Consider the following 26,240-nt stretch of genomic DNA (forward strand, 5'->3'; position numbering starts at 1 on the left):
AAAAAGGGAGCTTGCAAGTAATTGAGCCACATCTCTATGCTCTAATGTGAATTAATCAATTTTTTGTAGGAATCTTCAAAACAAAGGAACCTCAGATATTCTTCTTGCTTTTAAGAGTTTTGAATATGATATATAATTATTTAGATTTTAAATGAGGTAGGACAAAGCAATGCACGGTTGCATCTTTGTTTTATCTCTTTTTTGTAATACCCTTTCACTTTGACATTAATCATATTCCTTTTGACATCAGGCTTCTTTGATAAGTTCTCAGTCTTAATTAAAGATTGTTTTGTAAGTTGAATTGCAAGTCAATATCCATATGACACATGCCTGGAATGTCTTACGAGATCACAAAACACTTCCCCTATTACGTGAATCCAGCTATTAAAGTAGATTTGGGAAGCAGCTCCGGCAAGAAGAAAACCTGCTTAGTGTGTTGATAATGTCCCTTGCGTAAACACCCTGAATATTATGATTAGCCTACAAGTTCAGCAGCGGTGCCAAGCCTGCATTAACGCGGTGCCGTGCAAATGACGACAAACGATTAGCGGGTTGATTGCGATTATTAAAACTCATGCGGGCGCATATTTCTGGAACCTGGGCACACACGAGATGGGATTTTAATAAGTAGCATTCGGCAGTAAATCATTCAGAGCATGAATAGAAAAGTGTCTCTCTTGTGAATTTACATATTCACTGGAAGAATGCATTTATGTTTTAATTTCCAGATGCAATTTATTCTCTCATATTTCATCATACTTGCGTTATGAAAAGGAGGAAAATGTGTCTGACTTGCAGACCTTTTGCAAACAGCCCACCTTACATGAAAATCAGCTCCTTCATATGACTTGTAATTGCATTTTTATATTTTCTTTTCATTCAAGAACCAATTTTCTTTTTTTTTGGGGGGGGGATCATTGCTTCATTAGAGATACATGGTGTAATATTCCTTTTCATTGACATTCCTATAACATTTTTCTTTGCCCCCATTTTCACTTTATATGCAATTTGATGTCCAAGAATTCCATCATGCTCTATGATTTCTGAAAATGCTTTCCAAAAACTGTGTCACCTAGTATATTATGGCTTCTTTGAAATTATTTTCCCCAAAGGTAAACTTAGATATGACTTCAATTCATCATTCAAACATTTCTAGCAAACCTAAAAAGCTCCCGTATTCCTGTAGAAGAGAGTTTGGCAGGGAGCCACTCTACCTATTACGGTGTCTGCACCGTTTTATCAAGTTACATTCAACCTTCACTTCAGATGTTCATCTTCTTCTCTATGCTGAACTTGAGATGTATTTTTAGTTCCTCCTGTAAATTCATCCAGAGATGTATCCGATCATCAGCTATCTCTGGATTTTTTTTTTTTACAAAAAAAAGATGGAGAAGAGAGTCAAACTTCCTACTGTAGGTGGACAGTACTTGCTTCTTCTGTTTTACATTTGTATGTCAACATTGATGTTCTATTTGCTCTGATTCCTTTGAGCTTCTTCCAACATTTTGTTTTAAAAAGGGGTGAAAGGAAACTTCAGATGTAGAAAATGTGAAAACCATAAATTATTGTTATCAGTAGGTGTCCAAAGAGGCCAAACTCGATGAAAATCTTCTTTTTTCCCCAATATTTCATATCCCCATGTCTAGAGGCTGCAGAATGTTTTTAAGGGAAGTGTGCTGAACATGCAAAAAAAATTAATTCCTTGTACATTTCATGTTTTTTCTATAAATTTCATGGGGGATGAGCCCTCCCCCTTTACACACACACAATTACACCACCCTACCAAAATTTAAGATTTTAGATTTTTTACATTACCAGATATAAAAGAGCATATCTTGTTTCACAGTAAGTGAGTTTAACAACAGGATGAAGTATACTTCTGATAACTTTTTGAATGGATTTTTATACATGTGGCCCTGCACAACTTCATCCTTTCAACAATTATCCTGCTAATTTCTGTATATTAACGTGGGAAATAAAAGGACATATAATGTTTTTAAAAATGTATGCCTGGAAAACATTTACTTGCTATTTTCAAGGGCATGCAAGCTTGCCAACTTTATCTTTAAAGATAAAGAAATGATCAAGATTTAAGGGAGGCATACTCTTTAATATATGTTGGTTATAGTGCATCTGCTTACGATGTAGCGATTTTTTTTCATGTGATAATCAATTAGAAATAAATCTCCTGTAATTGATACCCCATGCTGTATACTTTCTATTTCCATATATTGCCAGTTTTTGCATTTTAATTGATCAAATGTAACTGTCAATCAATAGTATTGAAGCCATAGTCAAATCAGTTTGATGCCGGGCGATAAGCTGCATTAACCTAGAACTGATTGCTAAATACAAAGGGAAATTGGTTAACTTGATAATTAGCTCCAGATAGTGCTAAGTACATGTAGTCTTAGCATCAGACACATTTCGCTTTCTGTGATTATTTGTCGTACCAGGAGAATAAAAAACTTTGTGTGTGGATTTTTTTTCATTATTTCCCATTCTTTTTCTTTCTACCATCTATTTCATTATTTTCTTTTCATTTATCATGCAATTCGTTGTTTTCATTTAATTTCTCAGTGTTCTTGTTCTTTCTGCTCTTAAAAATGTTCTTTTAAAAAGTGCTTATACTATCTCTGCCTTTCTGATGTCCTTCAAAGTTAGGAGTATGTTTTTATTGTTTCATTTTCCAAACATGGATATGAAAAGAATGAAGGACCAAGACTTTGGGAACCTGTCTCCCACCCCCCCCCCCTCCCCCACATTAAGAGAATATTAAAAGGTTTTAATTGAATTTTAAAAAATACAAGGACAGACAATTAAATAGTTGTTATAGCATTGAGGTAGAATGGTTAAATATCAATTTACAGTAATAGTTTTGTCAATTAAGTTGACAGTTGGCTGGACAGATTTAATTATGTAGTCCCAGACATTGGTATTTTAGCACCCTTTCTTGGTCATAAAGTTAACCTTGCCCAACGACACGTTTAATGCCATTTGATAGATGTTCCTTTCCCACTTCCCTTCTGAACTTAACCGGTAATTGAGACATGTAACAATTTCTCCGGAAACGGAGCCATATTCCGTACCGACCTTTTTCCCAATTTGCGCTAATTAGCGGTCGAGGGATGATTGTTCAATCAGTTTGCAAATCTTTCTGCCCACGGAGATAATTGTTTAGGAAGTTCCATTGCTGGTTTTCGTGGGAGCATCCTTTTAATCGCTATCTGCTTGATATCTTTTATTGCATCGTTGAAAGAATTATATGTGGCGGTTAGTGATATTTGAATGAATTTGCTCTTTTAAGGCAATGGATATTGTTGAATACATATACATGTACGGGTCATTCCATCTGGATTCACCCAGTGGTTGCACCCGACCGTCTCAGAATTCGTTGTAAATTGGTATACATAAAATTCAACATAGCCCAAGCACAAAACAGAAAAATAATTCAAATCGGTCCGTCGGTTCTCGCGCTACAGCCCGCCCTTTTCTCCTTGTTTTGACAAAAATGGGCGTGACCTTCAACTTTCAATGGCCATTGCGTCATAACGTGTTGACCAATTTTCACGAAAGTGGTACCATTTAATAGGAAATTCAGAGAGGAATCCAAAACATGCATCAAATAATGTATTGGAGCGATTTATAAGGTCGTGACCCTTGACCTATTCTTTGACCTTGAATTTGACCCCCGGACAAATAATTTTTTGACTTGATTTTCGTGTATGTTAATTATTTGTATGATATTGACAAAATATGTTAAAACCAATGATGATATTTTATTTCTTCACCTTTAAAAACTCTTCCAAAGATACCATGAAATTTCACTCTAGTCCCACATACTGATATTCATGTTAGTAAAGTGTTCAAAAGTTACATGATTTCTTCTAATCTTAAGTCACAGTATGCAAACACATTAAAAGAAATTAAGCTCATCAGTTCACAAATGAAACATTAAACATTTATGCTCATGAGTAGGTATCTGTTTAGGCATTCTGATGTTCAGCAATATATATCATATATGTATATATTCTTCTTAGTAAAGTGTTTACCCGGTACTTTTATCATCAAATTGTTGAGTATATGCTTATTTAAGGATCCCTAATATACATATATGATATATATTGCTGAACATAAAAATGCCTAAACAGATACCTACTCATGAGCATAAATGTTTAATGTTTCATTTGTGAACTGATGAGCTTAATTTCTTATCATGTGTTTGCATACTGTGACTTAAAGATTGGAAGAAATCATGTAACTGGTGAACACTTTACTAACATGAATATCAGTATGTGGGACTAGAGTGAAATTTCATGATATCTTTGGAAGAGTTTTTAAAGGTGAAGAAATAAAATATCATCATTGGTTTTAACATATTTTGTCAATATCATACAAATGATTAACATACACGAAAATCAAGTCTAAAAATTATTTGTCCGGGGTCAAATTCAAGGTCAAAGAATAGGTCAAGGGTCACGACCTTATAAATCGCTCCAATACATTATTTGATGCATGTTTTGGATTCCTCTCTGAATTTCCTATTAAATGGTACCAGTTTCGTGAAAATTGGTCAACACGTTACGACACAATGGCCATTGAAAGTTGAAGGTCACACCCATTTTTGTCAAAACAAGGAGAAAAGGGCGGGCTGTAGCGCGAGAACCGATGGACCGATTTGACTAATTTTTTTGTTTTGTGCTTGGGCCATGGTGAATTTTATGTATACCAATTTACAACGAATTCCGAGAGGGTCGGGTGCAAAATTGCACTTTCATTGGGTGAATTGGCATGGAATGACCCGTACCTAATATTAAATGAACAAAAAAATAGTCTAGATATTACTTGAAATCACATTCTTTTTGTGGATGAAATGCTGAAATATTGGATTCATTTTATGTTAGGGAGAAAAGAACTTGCTCAGAAATGCAATGTGCACCGTCTACTATATCAGATTTTAATACTAAGCTGCAGAGCAGAAACCAATATTTTAACCTGATAATCTTTATTTCCTTTAATTTCATATTACAGACAAATAGAATATATTTAGTTTGAACTTCTTTAGACTCGGTTGAAAGTTTCTATTAGGCATTTGAGTCATTGACCAAGTGAATTCTCTCCAAAAAAATAGACATTTTTTCTGAAACCTCTTTATAAACAACCTGAATTGTAAATATTCACAGCCAACATGTTTATATTGCTTTTTAGATAGTTTTGTTGCAATACATATAAAATCACAAACTTCTCTATATGCTGGAATATATCATAATTGGTACAGACATGCCCCGTGACTCACTCCAAAATTTGCCCTTTTTTCTCCTCGGCCAGGCAAACCAAATACTCAGATTGAAATATGATTCAAAAAATGTGTAAGCAGGAAGCCGTTTAGCAGAAGGGAAACAGCATTTTTTATAAAAACAACAAATATGTGTCATTTTGCCCTGTAGACCCACATGGAGAGTTTGATGTGAGTTAGGGGACAGGAGGTATTGATATTAAAGGACAAGTCCACCACAACAAAAAGTTGATTTGAACAAAAGGAGAAAAATCCACCACAACAAAAAGTTGATTTGAACAAAAAGAGAAAAATCCAACAAGCATAACACTGAAAATTTCATCAAGTCCACCACAACAAAAAGTTGATTTGAACAAAAAGAGATAAATCCAACAAGCATAACACTGAAAATTTCATCAAAATCGGATATAAAATAAGGAAGTTATGACATTTTAAAGTTTCACTTAATTTCACAAAACAGTTATATGCACATCCTGACTGGTATGCAAATGAGGAGACCTATGACGTCATCCACTCACTATTTCTTTTGTATTTTTTTATATGAAATATTCGAATTTTCTCCTCATTGTCATGTGATACAACAATTAATTCTTCTCTGAGCATGTGGAATGAGCATTGTTAAATACTATATGGTTCAGTCAAGTTGGTTCTTATTGTCAAATCTATAAAAAAATGAAATATTGTATAATTCAAACAATAAAAAACAAAAGAAATAGTGGGTGATTGACATCACCGATTGACTCACCTACATGTAGTTGTGCATCACTGTTTTGTGAAAAATAAGAGAAACTTTAAAATGTCATAACTTTCCTATTTTACATCCGATTTTGATGAAATCTTCAGCACTATGCTAGTTTGATTTTTCTCTATTTGTTCAAGTCAGCATTTTCCTGGGGTGGACTTGACCTTTAAGTTGTGTTTTAGATTCATTAGGTGGTTTCAAACCGCCTCAATCACAAGAATCCCGTTAAATTACGAGAACTTTTTTAGGCAGAAAAATACCCATTAATTATTCCTGCATTCACACCTCCCTGAAACATACCCTCGGGATAAGTTCCTGAAGTTACGAGCATGCGCAGTATGGTCTGATAAGAAGGCAAGGCGCGAGATTCAAAATCACTAGCCCAGCAGCCACCCACGGCGCCGCACCCAACGACACGCTGAGATAAGAAGTTCCCGTAATTTGCTTTCACATTGCCAAAATACCTGCGACCTTGGAAAAATCCCCGCGAAAGTTCTCGTAATTTCGCCAAGTACCTACTATTTAGTGGGTATTTTCTTTCGGGGAAATTAAGCGTAGTTTGCTTTCACATTACCAAAATACCTGGTATTTTCTGATCTGGGTAAATTTCCCGATCAGAGAATACCTGGAACTGACGAACTTCGAGGCGGTGTGAAACCACCTATTGTACATTTTTCTCCAAATTTTTTGTTGTTGAAAACAACTATTTGTTGTGACTGTACAGATATACACAATTCCCACAGATACAATAGCCCCTTTCACAGTTGGTGGTACAACTGCTTACAACCGTTGCAATTCTGTGAAACATATATTGTGACAAAATAGGTGATCACAAACGATCGCACGAGCAATTGTGGAAGGGGCTTCTCTCAGGTTTGTATCGTACTGCTTTAATTCTGTCAGGTCTATTCCTGAATGATAACCGATTACTGGTATTATTGCAGCAAAGAAATACATGATGCGATATTTTGAATAAAGAAGTATTAAAAACAGAATCTAGTTATGACACCTTTTTTAAAAAGTTATTTTTATATACTGGAAATTATTAACTCTTTCTATCTCCCTTCTGCTATGAATATATACCATATATGCACCATTTAATGGTTCAAACCCTCAAACATCTTGAAGCGATGTCAGAACTTGTTCGGTCAGTCATCAAATGCCAAGAATCACAAGAAGACATAATTAACCAACAGCGATTGTCACGATATGACAGGATAATACTAATCTGATCCGCCCATTTTGGTAAAAAATATCCCCTATTAATCCATCCCTTGGCCGTGACCTGACATTGGAGTGATTGCTTGACCAACGGTCTACGTTCTCAAAGGGGCCAGTCGATTGTTTTTTTTTTCTAATAGGGGAAGTGTTTTTGTCTCATCCATCAAATATCTATTTATTTTAATGTTAACCTTCACCTTATCCATAGCATACTTCAACCCAACCCCATTCCTAACTGGTTCATATTCACTTCCGGATAAACTACAGCAGCATCTCGGGACCATAATGTACGATTAAGTCTACGGAAAATTTAAAGTCATAGCCCCATATTCTGAATACAGGTTTAATTTAGAGTGGTCTGTAAATCTCAAACGGTACAGATTTGATTTGTTGGCTCATTTGACTTATCATGGATAACAAAACTTGTATTACTGTGTTGCATAGAAGCTACCTTGACTGTCCATTGGTATCTCCAATGGAATCATTGGTTGTGATTTGATTTACCATGTATAACAGGGCTGCAGATCGGATGTGAATGCTTTACTTCAACTCTAGTCTAGATTTACATAAATTTTGAGCATTTGGGTTTGAATCAATTTAGATTGTAAAATAAATCATTTGACATCAGATCTGTATTTATTATACATTCCCTGTAACTTGGAGTGTAACTTATTTTGCAATTTGTTTCTTTTCAAGAGTGTTTTTAAAGAGTTTGCAACAGATGAGCTCAAAGTTCTGAAGTTTCCCTTTTTTGTGGATTGGTGAGAAAAATAATTCGTCATTTGCTTTAGTGACGATTGCTTGGATTTAAAATGTCACTTTAGGGGGTGTCTTTCCGTATAAAACCAATTCTTTCTAAGGCCGTGTTTATGCTTCCACTTTTCAGGCCAGAATCAGCGTTTCCAAACGTGATTAGTCCAAAACATGGTTGCGTCCATGCTTACTTTCATTTAAACGCTGTTTCAAAATGCCGATCGTAAACTCACAAAAAGGTGCGTTTGTAAACGTCGTTTGACCAGAATCAGGCTTTCTGGGGAAGTATAAACAGAACCATGATCGTAAACGTGTTTAAATGATGTCATTTGGTACATGCTTCCGGTGAAATGAAAATCCGCGGGCAAATACAGTCGTATTGCTCCATGTTATCTCCACGTAATAACAACAATCGGAAAAAAAACTTTCGAAAAAAGGCACGCCCAATTTGACCTCGCTTTACGATGCGAAGCCAGCTGGAGACCATGATTTGCCCTGAAAAGTTAAGCATAAACAGCACTCCCAGAACCACGTTTACGATCGGCGTTTTGAATCGACGTTTGAAATCGCTGATTCTGTCCTCGCAATGGAAGCATAAACACACCCTAAGTGTCACTTTATTATGAGTGCCTTACCCTAAACTTCACAGTGGGAATGATGCATCCACTACCTGTTACAATTTGTCTCCTCGTGTTGGGAGCACATGTCGAGAGCTAACGAGGGGCTTGGACGCCGTCCAATAGCTTTAATCCAATGAAACCTGGATGATCTAGTCGTCCAAGTAGAAACAGACCTCGATAGCGCATCATCATTCGCAGCCAGTTGTTGAACAAAGGATTAGGGAAGTGATTTTAACAGGATGCGAGTAGAAAGAGAATTGGAAAAAGTCTAGATGTAACAATGGACAAGTTTTTTTTACTGAATGTATCGCCTTTCCACATTCAATTGACAGAAATGGAGCTAAAAGCATTTTTCTTGAATCATGTTTTCTTTTTTTGTTTGTGTCTTTGTTTTTGTTTATATATACATTGATGCACATTAATTTATGAAATAGTTGTTCCCCTCTGTTTTTAATCATAATAATGATAATAATAATGACGGTGATGATGATGATGATGAAGACGACGAGGATGATGGTGATGATGATGATGATGGTGATGATGACGATGATGGTGATGATGATGATGATGGTGATGATGATGATGATGATGACGACGAGGATGACGATGATGATGGTGATGATGATGATGATGATGATGATGATGATGATGGTGATGGTGATGATGTTGACGAAGATGATGGTGATGATGATGATGATGATGATGATGATGATGATGATTTATGATGATGATGATGATGGTGATTATGATGATGATGGTGATGATGATGATGACGAGGAGGAGGATGAAGATGGTGAAGATGATGATGATGATGATGATGATGATGATGATGAAGATGGTGATGATGATGATGATGATGATGGTGAGAATGATGAGAATGACCTGAGTCTATTGTAGCATACATCGATAAATATCTTGCTGTACGAAACAATGCCAAACCCATGACCACCCGATATGAAAGGCTCAAGTGGGAACAATTAGACTACTACACTTCCATATTATAGCATACATGTAAACTCTAAAAACTGTTTTGTACATATTGGCTCCAGCAGTTCCATGTTAAAGATATGTTGTCTATTTTTTTTTTATTTTGAGAAGCAAAACAAAATGATCTTCATTGAATATTTTCCGTAAATTGTATTTTGCAGATATTTGACAAGGATGGTAAGGACAAGGCCTCACTGGACATCAACGATGAAAGCACATGTAGTTGGATGATGTTTGTAAGAGCAGCATCAAGTTTTGATGAACAGAACCTTGTAGCCTACCAGTTTAACGAAGATGTATACTTTGCCACCTGTAAGGTAAGTCAGATTTTGACAGAGTTTCTTGGTTTGCTTGTTTTTTTCAGAGTTGCATCAGAGGCATTAAATGATGATTAATCATAATCATATTTTGTAAAGTTAACAATACTAATAAAATCAATGATAATCATATTCCTCTCTATAGCTCTTAATCCATTGGAATGGCTTCTAAGCATTGTACACATATATATTTTTTTCAGAGTATTTCATTTCATGTCTATTTTTAATAATAAATTATGGATTTTCATCATATACCCTTGTAATCGAAAATTGGCTTGTCATTGTCCACACTCGGAATACCTATGCACTTTCTCCGCTTGGAAGTATTCCAGTATAATTTCAATGCTCGATTGCTTGGCATGCTATTGGCTTTCACATCCTTCTGGGTGCAGTCGTTACTCTTGGGTTGAGAGTGGCAACGTGGGGATAGATGCCTTGCCTAAGGATGCTAGGCTGTGAGCAGATACAAGACCTTCTGGGGACTGTTTCATGAAAGTTGTAACAGTCAGAGGCCAGTGCATCTCAGCCAGTCAAAAGCTAGGATTTCATATAGTCAGCACTGACAATTTAGTCAGTGCTGACGACTTTCATGGATTGGAACACCCAGTAGATAACCACTCAAGAATCGGAACCTCTGCACCACAATGCTTTATATAAAGATTTTGGTTTATTCGATTACTTTTTGTTTCTCGACCCATTAGTTTCAGTAGGCAGCAAGAGGTAATGTGATATGGGCTTGGAAGCTCCTGTTGGAATGCTCCCGAGGGAGTGGAGAAAGTGCATGCATTGCGTGCTGTCGTGCCATAATGTGATGACTATTGTAGAATGATGAATTAAGTAACTGAGAAATGTTCTTCTTCAAAGGGGTGAAGAAAAAGCAAAATATGTATTATTCTAAGATAAAGAAAACATGTTTGATCCGATTTGGTAGATTTCCCTCATTCTAGTAAATAACGCGTTTGTTAAAATAATTATAGGAGATAACTCTTGTAAAGAAGTTTCAATATGACAAACTTCATCCTTTTTTTTTCAATTTCAGTACCTCAAACTTTCCTCACTGTAGAAAGCGCACAGAGTTCATCGTTACTCTGCGTTGATTCGGCATAAAGTATCCTGCTTTCCTCTTTGAGTATTAGACTTATCACGCAATCACAACTTCTTACACTTTCAAAGTAGATTATTATTCCATTTATAGCACTCCCCCAGCAAATCACACACTCCAGTGTTCTTGGGTAGATCTGTTCGTTTTGGTTGGGACTATTTTTATGAAAAATTCTTTGCCGCTCGAAATAAACACTAACGTAATGCAGGCCAGCTTTGAGGCTTAGTCGTGCCATGTAGCGTGTTGGAAGAATTGCAGGTCAGGCAGTTACAGTATTACAGGATAGGATACATACGAATGTCAGGTTCCAATGAAGAAAAACTTTTTAAAGTGCACTTTGGAAGGATAAAAAGTGAATGTAGGAATCGGCCTTTGGAAGGATAAAATGTGAATGTAGGAATCCGCCTTTGGAAGGATAAAAAGTGAATGTAGGAATCGGCTTATTCGTTTACAATGTTAGAGTAAGTTTGCATTTCCAATCTCGTTCTGCCCTTGTATTTTTCAAAGTGAATTCTTAACAGACACTCAAATGCATTTTTAATCAACACTTAAGTTGGATAAAATAAGAACCGACCAATTGTTGGTTAAAAAAGATCGCAACTCACTTTGCATGTGATTTTGATTTAAATGAACAGTAAATTTGAACCAAATTTGAGAGAGTGCAGTGAAACCTGAAAGACTGCCTGTTGGGTAAAGTATTAATCAACAAACTGTTCAAGGTAAAAAAAAGTCACAATTAATTTTGCATGTGATTCTGTTTTAACCAATTGTTGGTTAAAGGTCATTTGAACCAAATTTCTGAGAGTGCATTGAAACATGTTTATAGGAAGACTGCCAAGAGAAACAAGAAAGTGGTCTTTATGAGCAGGTTGGTTTATAAACAGTTTCCTGTACCAGTTTTCAAAGTAAATAAGTTTGTCACCAAAGCAAACTTGACTGGGTATTTTCAAATGCTTTGAATGAGTTAAATAGTTTCATTAATATGATTGACATTAGATAATTATTGATACTGTATTCTTTCTCCCTTTTTATATTAAAAATTAAAAAAATATTTTGAATGAGTTTTTACTAATGTATGAACAATACTCCTTCAAAATTTCTCACAATCTTGTTTTTTGTGATGTTTTTTAATAGTTATTACATTCTGTATGATCTGTAACTAAAGACCTTCCCTTGTTTTTTATGATTTTATATTTTGTGTTGGTAAAAGACATTGTTTTAGTGATTTTGAATGAAAAATCCACTTTTTATTGTTTACTGTCCTTGAAGTAAAAATTGTTTTAAGAAAACTATGTTGATATACACAGATTATAAATTGTTTCTACATTTTAGAATTTTGAAGTTGCTCTCTTTTTAGCCTTTTCTTTCATCAGCAACATTCCTACATGAATTCCCAGCGTGCATGTTCCGGTAATGCGCTCCCCTTCCATTGAAAAAAATGAAAATATTATTCTTCCTATGATTACAGAGGAGACATATTTGTTATGATACTGTGCAGAATTATAGATTTCAAAGTAGAGACAATGCCAGAAATGCGATGTCACTCTTTTTCTGAAAATTTATCTAAATTTATTTTTCTCCCAGACCTTTTTTTGCTCCTATATCATGGCATATTTTTTTTCTTGTCCTTTTTTTTCAATCCAGCTAGATGTTGGGTTATGATCGTAATTTCATCTTATTTCCTCGCAGACGGTCTAATCTTATTTTCTTATTTATCTCCATGGTTGGCCTGTGCTGATGCTTTTTCAAATGTCAGCTATTTAAGTTCTAAAATAAACACCTCCATATATTTGTATGCCTGTGAAATTTGGCCGAATATGTAAGCAGTCTTTATTTTTGCACATTTACGTGTTTCCCTTTTCATGCTTTGGCACTATGTTTTGTTTTGATGATTTTATCGAAGATTATCTTTTAAGTGTTATCTTGGAAGTCAACGAAAAGGAACACCTCACTGTTGGGGTTTTTAGGGGTGTTTTGTTTTGCTTTTTTTAATGGGGGTCATATTTTTTTTTCTTTAATTTTTAAATATTTTTAATCAAGCCTTTCATTTTAACCCTATATCTGAAGGGCCGTTACTTTTGTTTTCTTCATATCTCCCCCCCCCCCCCTTGGCTCCCAATCTGTTAAGCTTCATATTAATAGCTTTTGTTTGTTAATGATTCCTTTTATTTTCATGTTACACTATTGTGTTATCTCTGTTGGCCTCATTCCTTGTTTTTCTTGATTCTTTTAATTAGACTTTTAGTAAGTGGGGATTAAAGTCTTTTATAGCATTGTCCTACACCTTGCAACCTGTCCAGAGTGACCAACTTACTACAAAGACCGTCTGGGGGTATCCCCTGCAAATGTGTGTTGTTAATTAATTTCTTTTTCTCTTTTTTGTTTCCCCCAGCCAATTTCACCCCACACAGAACTCAAAGTGTGGTATGCATCGGACTATGCCAAGCTCCTCAACTCACACGTACTCGGAAGGCAGGGTAAGTTAGGCATAGGGCATGTTCAGGTGACATGGATAGTCACTAAAAATAAGGGGCACATCCCTCTTCCCCCTCCATTGACTACAATGTACAATTTATTTAGTAACAAAAGCGATCAATTAATTCCCAACCTTTGTGTTTCATGTCCCTGGCGATCATCATTAACGGGAAATCGTCATTGAACATTGGATGCATTTAATGCTCCTATGTTCTTTGATCAAACTCTCTCCATTTGGTTCTTTTCATCCCTCTTTTTTTCTTGGCTCGCTCCAAAGCGATGTAAACTTTTCAAACCAGGTGATCATCGCTAATCGGAAATGATCGTTTTGCAGCGAGTGCTTTGAATTTCCATGTGATACCGTGCCAAAGGTTATTTTTGTTGCTTTAGGAACCGGTCCAGTTGGCTGCCAGTCTCACTTCTATGAATGGAAATCGTTTAAGGTCACGCAAGAGTCAGGGATCAGGAAACATTCTAAAAAAGGCGGCTTTTTCTTCTCAAATGAGCCAAATACTATTACTGACTACTACAACTATTCTAGTATGGTTTAACACCCTCATTTTTTAGCTGTAAAATGTGCTGTTAGCCTAATTTATTTCAAAGCAAATGTGTCAGATAAGGTGGCGGAACTTTTGGGCGGGGGGGGTTGGGGGCAGGGGGAGATGTTGCGAGGGTGGGAGTACGATGCACTGTCATGAAAAGTTTGATGCCATGCTTGTACATACATGCAAACATGAAAAATAGGCCCTGAATATTGGCACAGTAAAAATACTGTTAAAATGTTTTATAAAATGCTGTTCACTGTATGGACCTTGCATTTGTTGTTTTACTTTTAAAACAACCATGATTTCAAGAATTAATTTTAGAAAAAAATCATACTTTGTTGTGTTACATTCCGTACACCTGTTTGAATCTTTTAAACAACTACCGTAAGGTTCATAAAAAATAACATCATTGGAAAAAAAATGTAAATCGGTGTCTTTACTGTCTGGGTATTCTTTGATCTCAAGAACTGTTAACAGGTATATTTTGAATGATTTTCCCCACAATAAACATTGCTAAAAATTCATATAGTTTTTACACTTATATTGGCTGTTGAAAAGAATTCTACCTTTTTACATGTTTTTGTGTATGACAGGGAAAGTGTAACATGGGGTCTGCAGGTGGACTTAGCCCCCGAATTGCTCAAAAGAGCCTGGGGGAAGTCCCCATTAATTGCAATGTTCATGCAGTGTATTACATAAGCACTTGCCCGATTACCTGGGGCAAGTAAACGTTAGAGCCAGGCAAGCGAAGACCAGAACTACTTGCCCGAATTGGGCAAGCAAAATTCTCACAGAATGACCAAACTTAGGGTTAATATGATCTGATATTGACCCTAATTTTGGTCATGGCAGGCAAGATAAAATCACCTTGGAAAAAAGAAATGCAATATCATGGGAGACCAGTTCATGTCAAAAGAGAGAAAAAGGTCAATGGTTTATGAAACCGCAAAACTTTCTTTTGAAGAGGTAAACCTTTGTTTTTCAAGGATTTTATCGGCAAGTGTAATAGATTATTGGGCAAGTACATTCCAACTATTCAAAAATTTACTTGCCCAACTGGGCAAGTGCTTCTAAAAAGTTATGTAGCACCCTGGTTAATGCTTATCCAATGTTGCCGATTTTAGGCAGTAAGTTGTGAAAAGTCGCCGCTAATATAGATATATGGACTGCTTTGAGAGGCATGGTTGTTTCTAGAGGCTCAAGGGGACCGCAACGCGACTATGCCCAAGTGCTTTGCCCGAGGGCATGGTCTGGCCGGTGCGGTACCCGTGAGCCGAAAGAAACAAACATGTCTCGAATGTCAAAGCAGTCCAGATGTATTTTATGAACCGAATTAAGCATTAGATCTAGGGTCTAGTCTGAACGGTTAGGCCTAACGTTAAAGTTAAATTCAATAATTATGATGATTAGTTTTCTCCCCTAAAGCTAATAAAAGGCATTAGTTCTTGGATGACATCTATATAATAATAATAAGCATCAATGGCGTAATAAAGAAATGTTGAATTAAAGATAATAACAAGGAAATAATTGTCATTATTATACCCCCAAAATTAATTCAGTGTGCAAAGAGTTAAGTAAAGATTAGATAGAAGTGTATTCTTTAGCTATTTATATGATAAAATTGAAATATATAATTTTTTATTTGAACCTGAAAACGTATACCTGGTTTTAAAAGGACGCAGATTGCCATGTTGTTAATTATAGGAAGTAGTTCCGGAAACTTTCGGCAACCCCAAGAAAACAAGCCGGCTTTCTTCTATTTATATCAGCCCAGTGCAGGCTGGAAGCGTCGCCTTTAAGCCCCGTTTCTACTGGAGCTTTGCGGGGCTTTACCGACGTGTGAATCACCCCCCATTCAATGTCACTTGTATTAGCGGTGGATCTGCGTGATTGATGTAGTACTTATCTTGGTTTGTTTCCCATTCGTTGACAATATCCAAATGTAGTTAGTCATTTGAATAAAACGTTCACGATGCTGTGCAAATTATCCAAAATACCAGAGGCAACTTTATTCTCCTTTAACCTGTAGACTACCATTTTGTTCTAAACCTATAATAAAAGTGAACACTATTATGCTTCCCAAAATCTTCATGTTCTGGAGCTGTAGAAATAAAAAAAATACAGATTGGAATGATAAAATTAAATGCACACATACTGTACCCATTTGTATTGCATCACCATTTTTCACTGGTTGCAAATTGATTGAAAAACAAAAATTATTAATGTTCTTATATTTGAACTGTCATGGACAAATTAATATAAAATGTCTTTCCATGCGCACTAGCAAATTCGATAAAATTAAAAAAAAAAAAAATGCATCAATAGTGTTGCCAAGTTGGTCAAATGAAGAAGAATGTTTCATTGAGAAGTATTAATGTTTGGTAAAGTTTTAAAATAGGTATAATGAGGCCTTTCAACACGCATGATGCAATACTGCTTGTATGTGTGATATTGCAAAAGTATGTAATTGATTGTTGAAAAAATAAAATAAAAATGCATCAATAGTGTTGCCAAGTTGGTCAAATGAAGAAGAATGTTTCATTGAGAAGTATTAATGTTTGGTAAAGTTTTAAAATAGGTATAATGAGGCCTTTCAACACGCATGATGCAATACTGCTTGTATGTGTGATATTGCAAAAGTATGTAATTGATTGTTGTGCTATTTTCGTACACAGGAACTTTCATGTAGAATGCTATTTTAGGTTAAATTTATACGATTATTGGTTAATTAGATCAAGCAGAGAAGAGTTATAAAAATATGCACCAAACATCTGTTGGATTGTGAATTATCTCGATGTGCACGCTGCTTTTTCTTTATAAAAACAGATTTTTGTAAAAGGAGATTGTTAAAAAAACGCCGTGAAATTTGGCACAAAAACAAAACCAGGGCTTTTCTAAAAACTATTCTGTTGTTTTGATTTAAGTTTGGTTATTCTGTTCTGTGAATAAGAGAAGAAATTATTAAAGGGTTTGTGTGTGTGTCTTCTTCAGGGCCGTTAGTCATGTAACATATTAGATCAATTAAGTTTGAATTATCGGAGTATGAGTAATTAGAGTGTTCACATTTTTGGTGATTGTTTCATTTCGGAAGAGGCTCTTTTGCCGTGCAATGATGCATAATTAACATGAACTCAACTTAGATGCTTGTAGTTATATTACTGATAAAATTATGTTTTTTTAATATAATCAGTCCTGCTTTATTATAGAGTGTTGCAAATACAACATTAATACATGTAATACTTTCGAAAGAATTTTTCAGCAATTATTCTTTAATGCATCAATGAATAAAAAAGAGTAATATTGATTAGATTTATGAATTTCAAAATAAATATATGTTAATAAATGAATAATTAAGTAAATCAGTGGAATTGACAGGTGAAATCATAAATTAATGAATAATTGACTTTTATTCAATTAAGATAACGGTAATTTGTATTTTGTTAGTTGTTTATTTTGCTTGCTTGCTTTCCCCCTCTTTGATAATTTAGCATCATAAAATGCCATTCACTGTAGGGCTTTACTATTCTGTGAGTGATTGCTCATTATCAGATCATTTCTTTATTTCCCAACTGTCTGTCTTCTGTTTCCGCTGTCACTGTCGCAATGATACGAGGGCTATATGCCATTTAACTTGATGCTTTTTTTTTCCGAGTGTAAACCACAAGTATCAATACTTCATATTATCTTATTTCCTAGCGTTAAGTGTGCTCTAATCAGCCAAATTTCCTTTCCATCTGTGCGCACACACACATTCAATAGCTTTTTTACTCGGTCCATATGTACGTTCACATTTCCAATAGCTATCCAGTTAGCTACCAAGTAGGCATGTGTACACTGTATGTATCTCAACAGGGGGTTGTGCGCCACATGTTCTTGCACATCGTGAATGGTAGTCATTGTGGCAGTGGAAACACATCCTTCCATCCTACAAGTACTGTCGATATACATTTTTTTTTCAAACTTAAAAAGGTCTACTACCCGGTTAATGTACATACATATCACATAATGTATCTGAGCACTCTGGGGCTCATTCCCATAGCTGCTCGATAGCTATGATGTGCACAAGAAGTGCTTGATGATGTACCGGAGTGCCTATGACAGTGGGGTTGTGCGTGCCGTGCATGTGTACTATCTCCACATCCTAGAAGCAGTGAGGACAATCCCTTTAGGTGCTTGGGTGCATCTATGCACTATACAGATCAGTATCACCATAGAAGTAAATAAGTGCCGAGTGACGGGCACACCTCGGGAGAATACTCTGGCTCGGAACTTTGGACTTGCTTTTCCGCCGTCGTAGTTTAGCAACTTCATTAGCTGCTACAAGGGTTTCACTAATTTTCGCTTCCCGAACCGAACGCAAACTTGTTGACGTTCCCATTTCCCCCCCAGGTGTTCACTGTCTATGAGCTCCCGAACCCTGGGAACTTTGACTTTGTTTATGTCAGACTTTGAAAGGGAAGATCATGTTAGAAGTCCACAACATGGTTGCTTCATTGTATTTTTATGTAAATTCTTTCAGTCAGTGGTGATCTCAACTTGCTTTATTACCACAGGGTGTATCTTTGTTCAGAGTTGAAAAGTATTTTGTTTATGTTTGATGCCTTTAGCTCCCATTATTTTGCATTGATCAGTTGTATGTGTTAATACTGTTTAAATTGTTTTCAATCGTAAAATGAATTCCAGGATTTTAATCTTTGATTATAGAAGATGGAAAGAGGCAGAAGGGGAGAGAGTAAAGAGAAAAAGTTAAAATTTATTTAAACTCATTTGAAACAGATCTATGTAAGGATGCCACTTTATGACTTCAGTCCTTATTACAATTTTTTAAAGGAGACCTAGTGGCATCTCTGCATTGAGCACATTGACCAACAACATACACATGTAGCATTGTGTTTTCAAATCATTCATTTGATTTGATTCAATGGCATTTGTGGTTATTGGCAACTTACTATCAAGACAAGAAGATGCCCACGTTTTGATAATTTGAAGGGGGGAAAATGATGCTTTTAAAGGAAACCAAAACCCAAGAAGAGAATCAATCTCATTGGAAAGAGTAAAATGAGAGGAACAATTTACAAAAAGTTTCATCAAAATCGGTTATGAAATAAGCAAGTTATGGAAGATTAAAAAGTGTTGTACTTTCTATGTGGATCCTCAAACTGGCAAACGTGCTTCAAAATGGCTGATTTTGTGGACAACTCTCCATTTGTTTTGTACACATATTTTCAGATTTTCACCTTTATTTTACATATTTCACATTATCACCTCCTGGCCTTGACATATATGGTGTGGATTAAATTTGTGTACAAAACAAATGGAGATTTGTCCACAAAATCAGCCATTTTGAAGCACGTTTGCCGATTTGAGGATGCCCATAGAAAGTACAACAAGAGTTTTCAAACTCCCATAACTTGCTTATTTCATAACCGATTTTGATGAAACTTTTTAAATTGTTCCTTTCATTTTCCAATAAGATTGCCTCTCTTCTTGGGTTTTGGTTTCCTTTAAACATGAACTCGTGCTGTGTGGTGCTATCAAATTCTAGTGAAGTGACCACCCGTGTGTGCAGTATTTGTAATGCTATACTGAATGATGTCGGATTTAAAGGTCAAGTCCACCTCAGAAAAATGTTGATTTGAATCAATAGAGAAAAATCAGACAAGCACAATGCTGAAGATTTCATCAAAATCGGATGTAAAATAAGAAAGTTATGACATTTCAAAGTTTCGCTTATTTTTAACAAAATAGTAATATGAACGAGCCAGTTACATCCAAATGAGAGAGTTGATGATGTCACTCACTCACTATTTCTTTTGTTTTTTATTGTTTGAATTATACAATATTTCAATTTTTACGAATTTGACTATTAGGACTTCCTTGCCTGAAGCACAAAATGTTAAAATAATGGAATTCCACGTGTTCAGGGAGGAATGAAACTTCATTTCACATGACAATGACGAGAAAATCAAAATATTTCATATTTCAAACAATAAAAAACAAAAGAAATAGTGAGTGAATGACATCATCGACTCTCTCATTTGGATTTAGCTGGCTCGTTCATATAACTGTATTTGTGAAATGAAGCGAAACTTTGAAATGTCATAACTTTCTTATTTTACATCCGATTTTGATGAAATTTTCAGTGTTATGCTTGTTGATTTTTATTCTCTTTTTATTCAAATCAAGTTTTTGTTAGGGTGGACTTGTCCTTTAAAAAGAGAGCAATATCCCTGAAATTAGCCAAATAGTCATGGTATTTTGCTGGTAGAAGGGTCTTTTTTCAACAAATGATAATACGCATGCCCTTGTTTGATTTTTTCTGTGATGTCGAACTTCAGTTTACGGAGTTCCTGGCCTGATTATCAGTATGTCAAATTCGGATGTTGGAACACATAATGTTTAATAATAGTATCCTTAATTAAAGGGATACTCCAGGCTGAAGATATTTATATCTAAATAAATAAGAGTAAAATTCACAGAGCAAAATGCTGAAAATTTCATAAAATCGGATAACAAAAAACAAAGTTATTGAATTTTAATGATTTGCATTATTCCGGTAAAGCAGTTCTAGGCATAATGTCACATCCACACTTTCCTTTTTCTTATATTATTACATGAAATCATAATTGTTTTATTTTTTTTATAAATGTGTAAATGATGTGTCTCCGTTATGATGAAATACATTACAGCAATAGATAACCAATGCACTTGGTGCACCTTTGATGTAAAGGGGGCCATGCATAGAGGATTCTTCATTATAGCTAGAGCTACCATGGCAAAAAAGTTTATTGGTTTTTGTTTGCATATAGATCCCCAATATGAACAGGGCCATATACAGTGGATCCAGGGTGACTAGGAATAACATTCATGGCTTGTGTGCAAGATGACAGATGGGTCCCCAATGTGAACAGGTCCAGTTAAAACATGGCTCAGAAATGACAATAGTACTGATGGGTCGACAATATGAACATGGCCATTCAAAAGGGGGCTAAGGAACGACAGCAATACTGATATGGCGACAATATAAACAGGGCCACTTAAAACGGGGGCTAAGGAATGACAGCAGTACTAATGGGTCGACAATATGAACAGGGCCACTTAAAACGGGGGCTAAGGAATAACTGATGGGTTGACAGTGTGAACAGGGTCACTTGAAACGCGGCTTGGGAATGACAGCAGAACTGATAGACAACAATGTGAAAAGGGCCACCTAAAAAGGGACTGGGGGATGAGAGAAGTAATGATGGGTCAACATTATGAACAAGGTCACCTAAAACAGGGGCTAGGAATTACTGATTGGTTGACAATGTGAACAGGGTCACTTGGAACAGGGCTTGGGAATGAGAGCAGTTTTGATGGGTCCACAATGTGAACAGGGCGACTCGCACCGAGCTCAGGGAGGCGGGTGACTAAGGCAGGAAAGCAACGTAACCGCAAGTGTTCTGGCATGGTAGAGTTTGTGGGTCAATCATGGTGACGAAGCGTTTCGTCACTCCCTCCCGATCCAGGGGAGGCCGTTGGGTCCAGAGCAGTGTGGTGACCGTGCATGTCGTCGCACAAGGTGCATTCACACTTTTAAAGAGGAAATCAAAGATAGGCAGGGTTGGCAATTTTCCGGGATATTTAGGCATTTCCCGCGTAAGAGGGAAATATTGGGGAAAAAAGATGTAAATGCTGTGAAGTACTTAAGTTGTACAGGGAATGCTTACGTACTTTGTATTCCACTTTCCACTCCCTATACTTCTCCTCTTCTTCTTCTTCCTCCTCCTCCTTTTCTTCTCCTTTTGCTTTTCCTTCCTCTTCCATTTTTTACTTCTCTTCCCTCTCTCCTTTATATGGAAATTTGCGTGCTATGACGTATTTTGCGACAGCTGGCAAACGGACTGAGGCAGGTTCAAGGAAGGTTTGCGTTTACATCTAAAAATCAGTGGACTTGGGCCTGCCTGAGACTACCTCTGGAGGTGGTCTTGGCCAGGTTGGTTAAAAGGTGGCCCGAGATTGGTTTGGGATGTTGTTTACATCGGATTTCTTTCCTACCCAAGGCAGGCCCTGGACCAACAATTTTCTTGATGTAACAGAGGTCAAACACTGTTCAGATTATCCCCCCCCCCCCCCCCCCCCCGATTATCAGGACATAATTCAGGGACCTATGTGATTGTTCCAGTCATTTAAAACTGGTTCTCATGCAATTAAATCATGGAAAGTTGTCAGATCTGAAAACTTTCCTTGATTTAATTGCCTGAGAACCACAGTTTTTTTCCTTGTAACTCATGTTAAAATACTTTGATAAAAATATCCAATAATTCCTGTTATGAATTGATACCTGAGAATTAATGTTTGGTCAGAGGAATTTTACCATACGCATACTATACTGGTTGCACCTTCTTGTTTCTGTGACATTTAGCGACCATTGCCCTAATCGTAATCTTTGCAATATTCTTAACCCTAAACTTTATCCTGACTCCATAGCTCTTTTAAAAAAATAAGGAAAAGAGCAATCATTGCAGCTGTAATAGTGATAAAACAAAATTCAAATGTTTTATAAAGGATGTCCTTTTTGCCCCAACACTTCGTGTTTAGAGTCCGATTTGCGCGAGGTGTAGAAGGTGGGGTCGTACTAAACCAAATAAGGTAAAGCCGACGACCAAAGGACCCGTAACAAAATGTACTTGTTTAGGGGTTCATTTCAGGGAATATTTGCCAAGAGTATCAATTTGTTTCCAATGCTTGTTAAGGGTTCACACGCCAATACTTGTTAAGGAGTGCATTTTCAGAAGATGGAAATTGCGTGTTTAGGGTGCTTTTTGAGACCCCATGGTCGCGCATGGTATCCACTCGTGAATGGAAGTGGCCCCCCGGGAATTCTGTGCAATCTGTCTTTAAATCAGTTCACAATCAGTCGCTAGTACAGTCCAACATTGCTACTATATGACTGATATACTTTCTCCAGTGTGTTTAATAATTAGTCACGAATACAGGTCTCCATTGATATTATGGTTGATCACTGGATGGAATTTGTCTTTTTAATCTGTTTTACAGTCAGTTATGTAATCAATCAAGTATAGTTCCAAGTCACATTCCGCACTTGTAGATTGTACTTTCTGAAGTCTGTCTTTACAGTTACATAATATGTCACTAGTACAGTTCCACATTGCTAGTATTATGATAGATGGTACGTCTTACAATCTGTCTTTAAACTAGTTACATATAATCTGTCACAAACTACAGTTCCACATTGCTATTAGGATAGATTGTACTTCCTACAATCTGTTTTTAAATCAGTTATATAATCTGTCACCAGTACACTTCATTGATATTGCAGGGCTTGTCATCAGCAGTGGTTTGGGGCAACAAAAAATGAGAGTTGGTCCAGTCGAGCAACCAAAAATTTTGATAAATTGTAATGTTTTCTATTGTTTTAAGACCACCAGATTTGCTTTGTGGGCCACCACAAATATGAAATTGAACATTTTGGTGAACCTATTAGGCCACCAAGAAAAGATTGTGTGGAGCCTTGGATGTCATAATTTCTGCTACACAGACAACTTTGGGCATATTCATAGGTTTGAGAACTTACACTAATAAAGGGTCTGGTTCAGTAGGGAGTGATGTGTAAAATACAGTTGTGCAAGAAAGTTTAAGTGAACCCTACCACAAAATGCACTCCTTCATGCTGAGTGTTGAATGTAGACAACAGCACGACAATGTTGGGCGAGCCCAGAGAAACAAACTTTATTGAATGTACTATTTCATGACCTGACTTCATATGGCATAACTTTTACACTATGTTCCATTTTTATGGTGAAGTTCACTTACTGTCAGTTACATGTATATTGAGGCCTTAACAGGTTCTTGTTAATTTACAGGTAATTTGCTTTATATCGAGTTTGTTTGAAACCATCTCTTGTCAGTTGGCAGTTGAAACACCCCCGTAATTGTGACTTCTCTCAGGGAAGCATAAGGGTTGGGTGGGTGAGTGGGTGGATGACTCTACCACCGTGATCACCTGTAGGATTTAAAGGATCAAACTTTCCTAGAAATAAGTCTGAAATCGCACATTGATGATGAACATCTGCAAGGGCCATGCAACGTTGGCCGAATGTCAAGTTTTTGCTGTAGACCGTCACATGCTTTGTGGCGTCTTCAGCTTCAACAGCAAGTTTTTGCAACCACTACGCAACGACTTTTGTAATGTTGAGAATCTATTGAAAATGCTCATCGAATCAAAGTGAAAGGCTTAGAGGTCATTGTCGAAAATTGCTGATTGGGACAGCAGATCGTCCTTGGGTTCTGAGCTGACGAAAAATTGCAAATATGTTGTTTGTCCAGGTTCCTGGATGGCAGTGCTCTTTTGATTCATCGATTTTCGACAAAGGCTGTTTTGCCATGAAGAGCTTTTGACAATAGGTTCTCAATGTTCCAGAAAGCATCTGCATAGTGGTTGCGAAAACTTCCTGTTTTACTCTGACCCATCGGCTCAAACCCACAGGATCGAAGAATAATTTCCCTTGATTCATGGTGTTGTGGTCCTGACTCTCTCTCTTGATCAGAGCGTCATGGATTCAAGAACTACCCCAGCTGTTGATTTCCTTCAGCAAGACATTTATCCACATTGTGCCGCACTCAACCCAGGTGAAGTACCTGGTACCATGTTATTCCTTGACATGCCGAGTGTATCAGCCCACGCATGCAGGATGTGTTATAGGATACCAACACTTGAAGGGGAAAATGGTCAGGGTAAGAATAAAGGGTAACTAATTCAGGTTTAGTTTCCTGGAGGGGGGTAAAAAATGGTTACCCTGACACCCCTTCTTCATACGATTCGCATTAAATGGGAAGCTTTTGATATTCATGCAGGCTGTAATTACTTTCTTGTAAAACAGAGTCCTTCCTCGTTTCCTGACCGCTTTGAGAGAATAAACACACATCTTTTGACATGATGCGTTACTCCAGTTAGTTTCAGTCTGCGTCATCTAACCACAGTTAAATCTGCTTATTGTCGTTGAAAGCCAACATTATCTCACATACATTAATCATCTATATTTCTGATGAGTAACATGCAGTTTGATTTAGCAGCTGTGCAGAATCATTTGTATCTGATATCAAAATGTCCCCTGTTACAAATCAGTCTAACACCATTCAATATTGTATTTCGACTTAAAAGAGATGTAGATCTACCTATGTAATTTAATGTGATGTTTAATCCAACCCCTTCCCCCCCCCATTCCTCAACTAACAGACACGGGTACTCGCAGGGGGTTTAAAAAATGTTTATTGGATTTAAAGAGTCTGTTTCAGATTAACTCGGTTTGAACCATGGAGAAGGCCTTTTTACATGGGAACTTTATATAGCTAGTTTCATATTTTGTATATGCCCTCTGCTACTTTTTTTTCTGTCTTTGTTTTTACACCGACATGCGCCATTTTCCTCTTAGTATAAAAGTACACTTGCCCCTCTTCGCTCGACTTCTAACACATTGTTGGACAGCTCCTGGCTGATCACATTGCGAAGACATGACGAGTTCATCCCAAATCCTGCACCTGTCTCCCTGTAAACTTTCCTTCAACTGTTATGTAATATGAAGAGAAAAGAAATAGAGAGAGAGAGAAAGAGTGGCTGTATACGCCCCCCTTCCCCATGCCCATTTCGCTCCTACTAGTAAGCCCCTGTGTCGGAACATTCATTATGCAATGTCCACGGATGAATAGTGATAGAGTTAATAGTAAAAATGTTCATCGGTTTCATCACTGAGGGATGTTGTGCTCCAAATTTAGCCATTGTGACTAATTATCGAGTTTGCAAATCTCATATATGTATCAAGCCCTGCGTGTACAGGGGCTACTGTTTTCGGGAGAAGGGCACTTGCAGCAGAAAATTGTATTGGATATTGCTTGCATGGCCTTACGCTTCAATCAAACTTTTTTCCCAAAGTTTCTGTTTATGAAGGCCTAGGGAAGGGGTTTCAATAGAGATTTGATTTGCTCGGGGAAAATGAGAGCACTGTGTCGACCCCGACTTCAACTTTGTCGTTTGTTTTTGTCTTCTTCGCCAGATGAGCAAATGAGCGATCTGTCTATCCCGACTCCACCGTTTAAACACAATCACACGCAAGAAGCCTTCCTCACGACCTTGAACTCGCACCAGGAGCCAGCAGAGGTATGGTATCAAATAATTATCAATT

The 26,240-nt window shown here is 36.7% G+C and overlaps 1 protein-coding gene across 3 annotated transcripts in view; it reads left to right on the plus strand.

The window, feature by feature from the left end:
• LOC121430831 (zinc finger protein PLAG1-like) overlaps positions 1-26,240 on the plus strand; it is a 120,945-nt gene that overhangs the window by 90,112 nt on the left and 4,593 nt on the right. For all 3 annotated transcript variants that reach the window (XM_041628248.1, XM_041628247.1, XM_041628249.1), the window contains 3 exons: positions 9,781-9,936; positions 13,431-13,515; positions 26,112-26,215. In XM_041628248.1, the coding sequence (XP_041484182.1) occupies positions 9,781-9,936; positions 13,431-13,515; positions 26,112-26,215 (345 nt within the window). The remainder of the gene's footprint in view (positions 1-9,780; positions 9,937-13,430; positions 13,516-26,111; positions 26,216-26,240) is intronic.

The sequence above is a fragment of the Lytechinus variegatus genome, chromosome 17 (assembly GCF_018143015.1).
Source record: "Lytechinus variegatus isolate NC3 chromosome 17, Lvar_3.0, whole genome shotgun sequence".
NCBI classification, from domain to species: Eukaryota; Metazoa; Echinodermata; class Echinoidea; order Temnopleuroida; family Toxopneustidae; genus Lytechinus; species Lytechinus variegatus.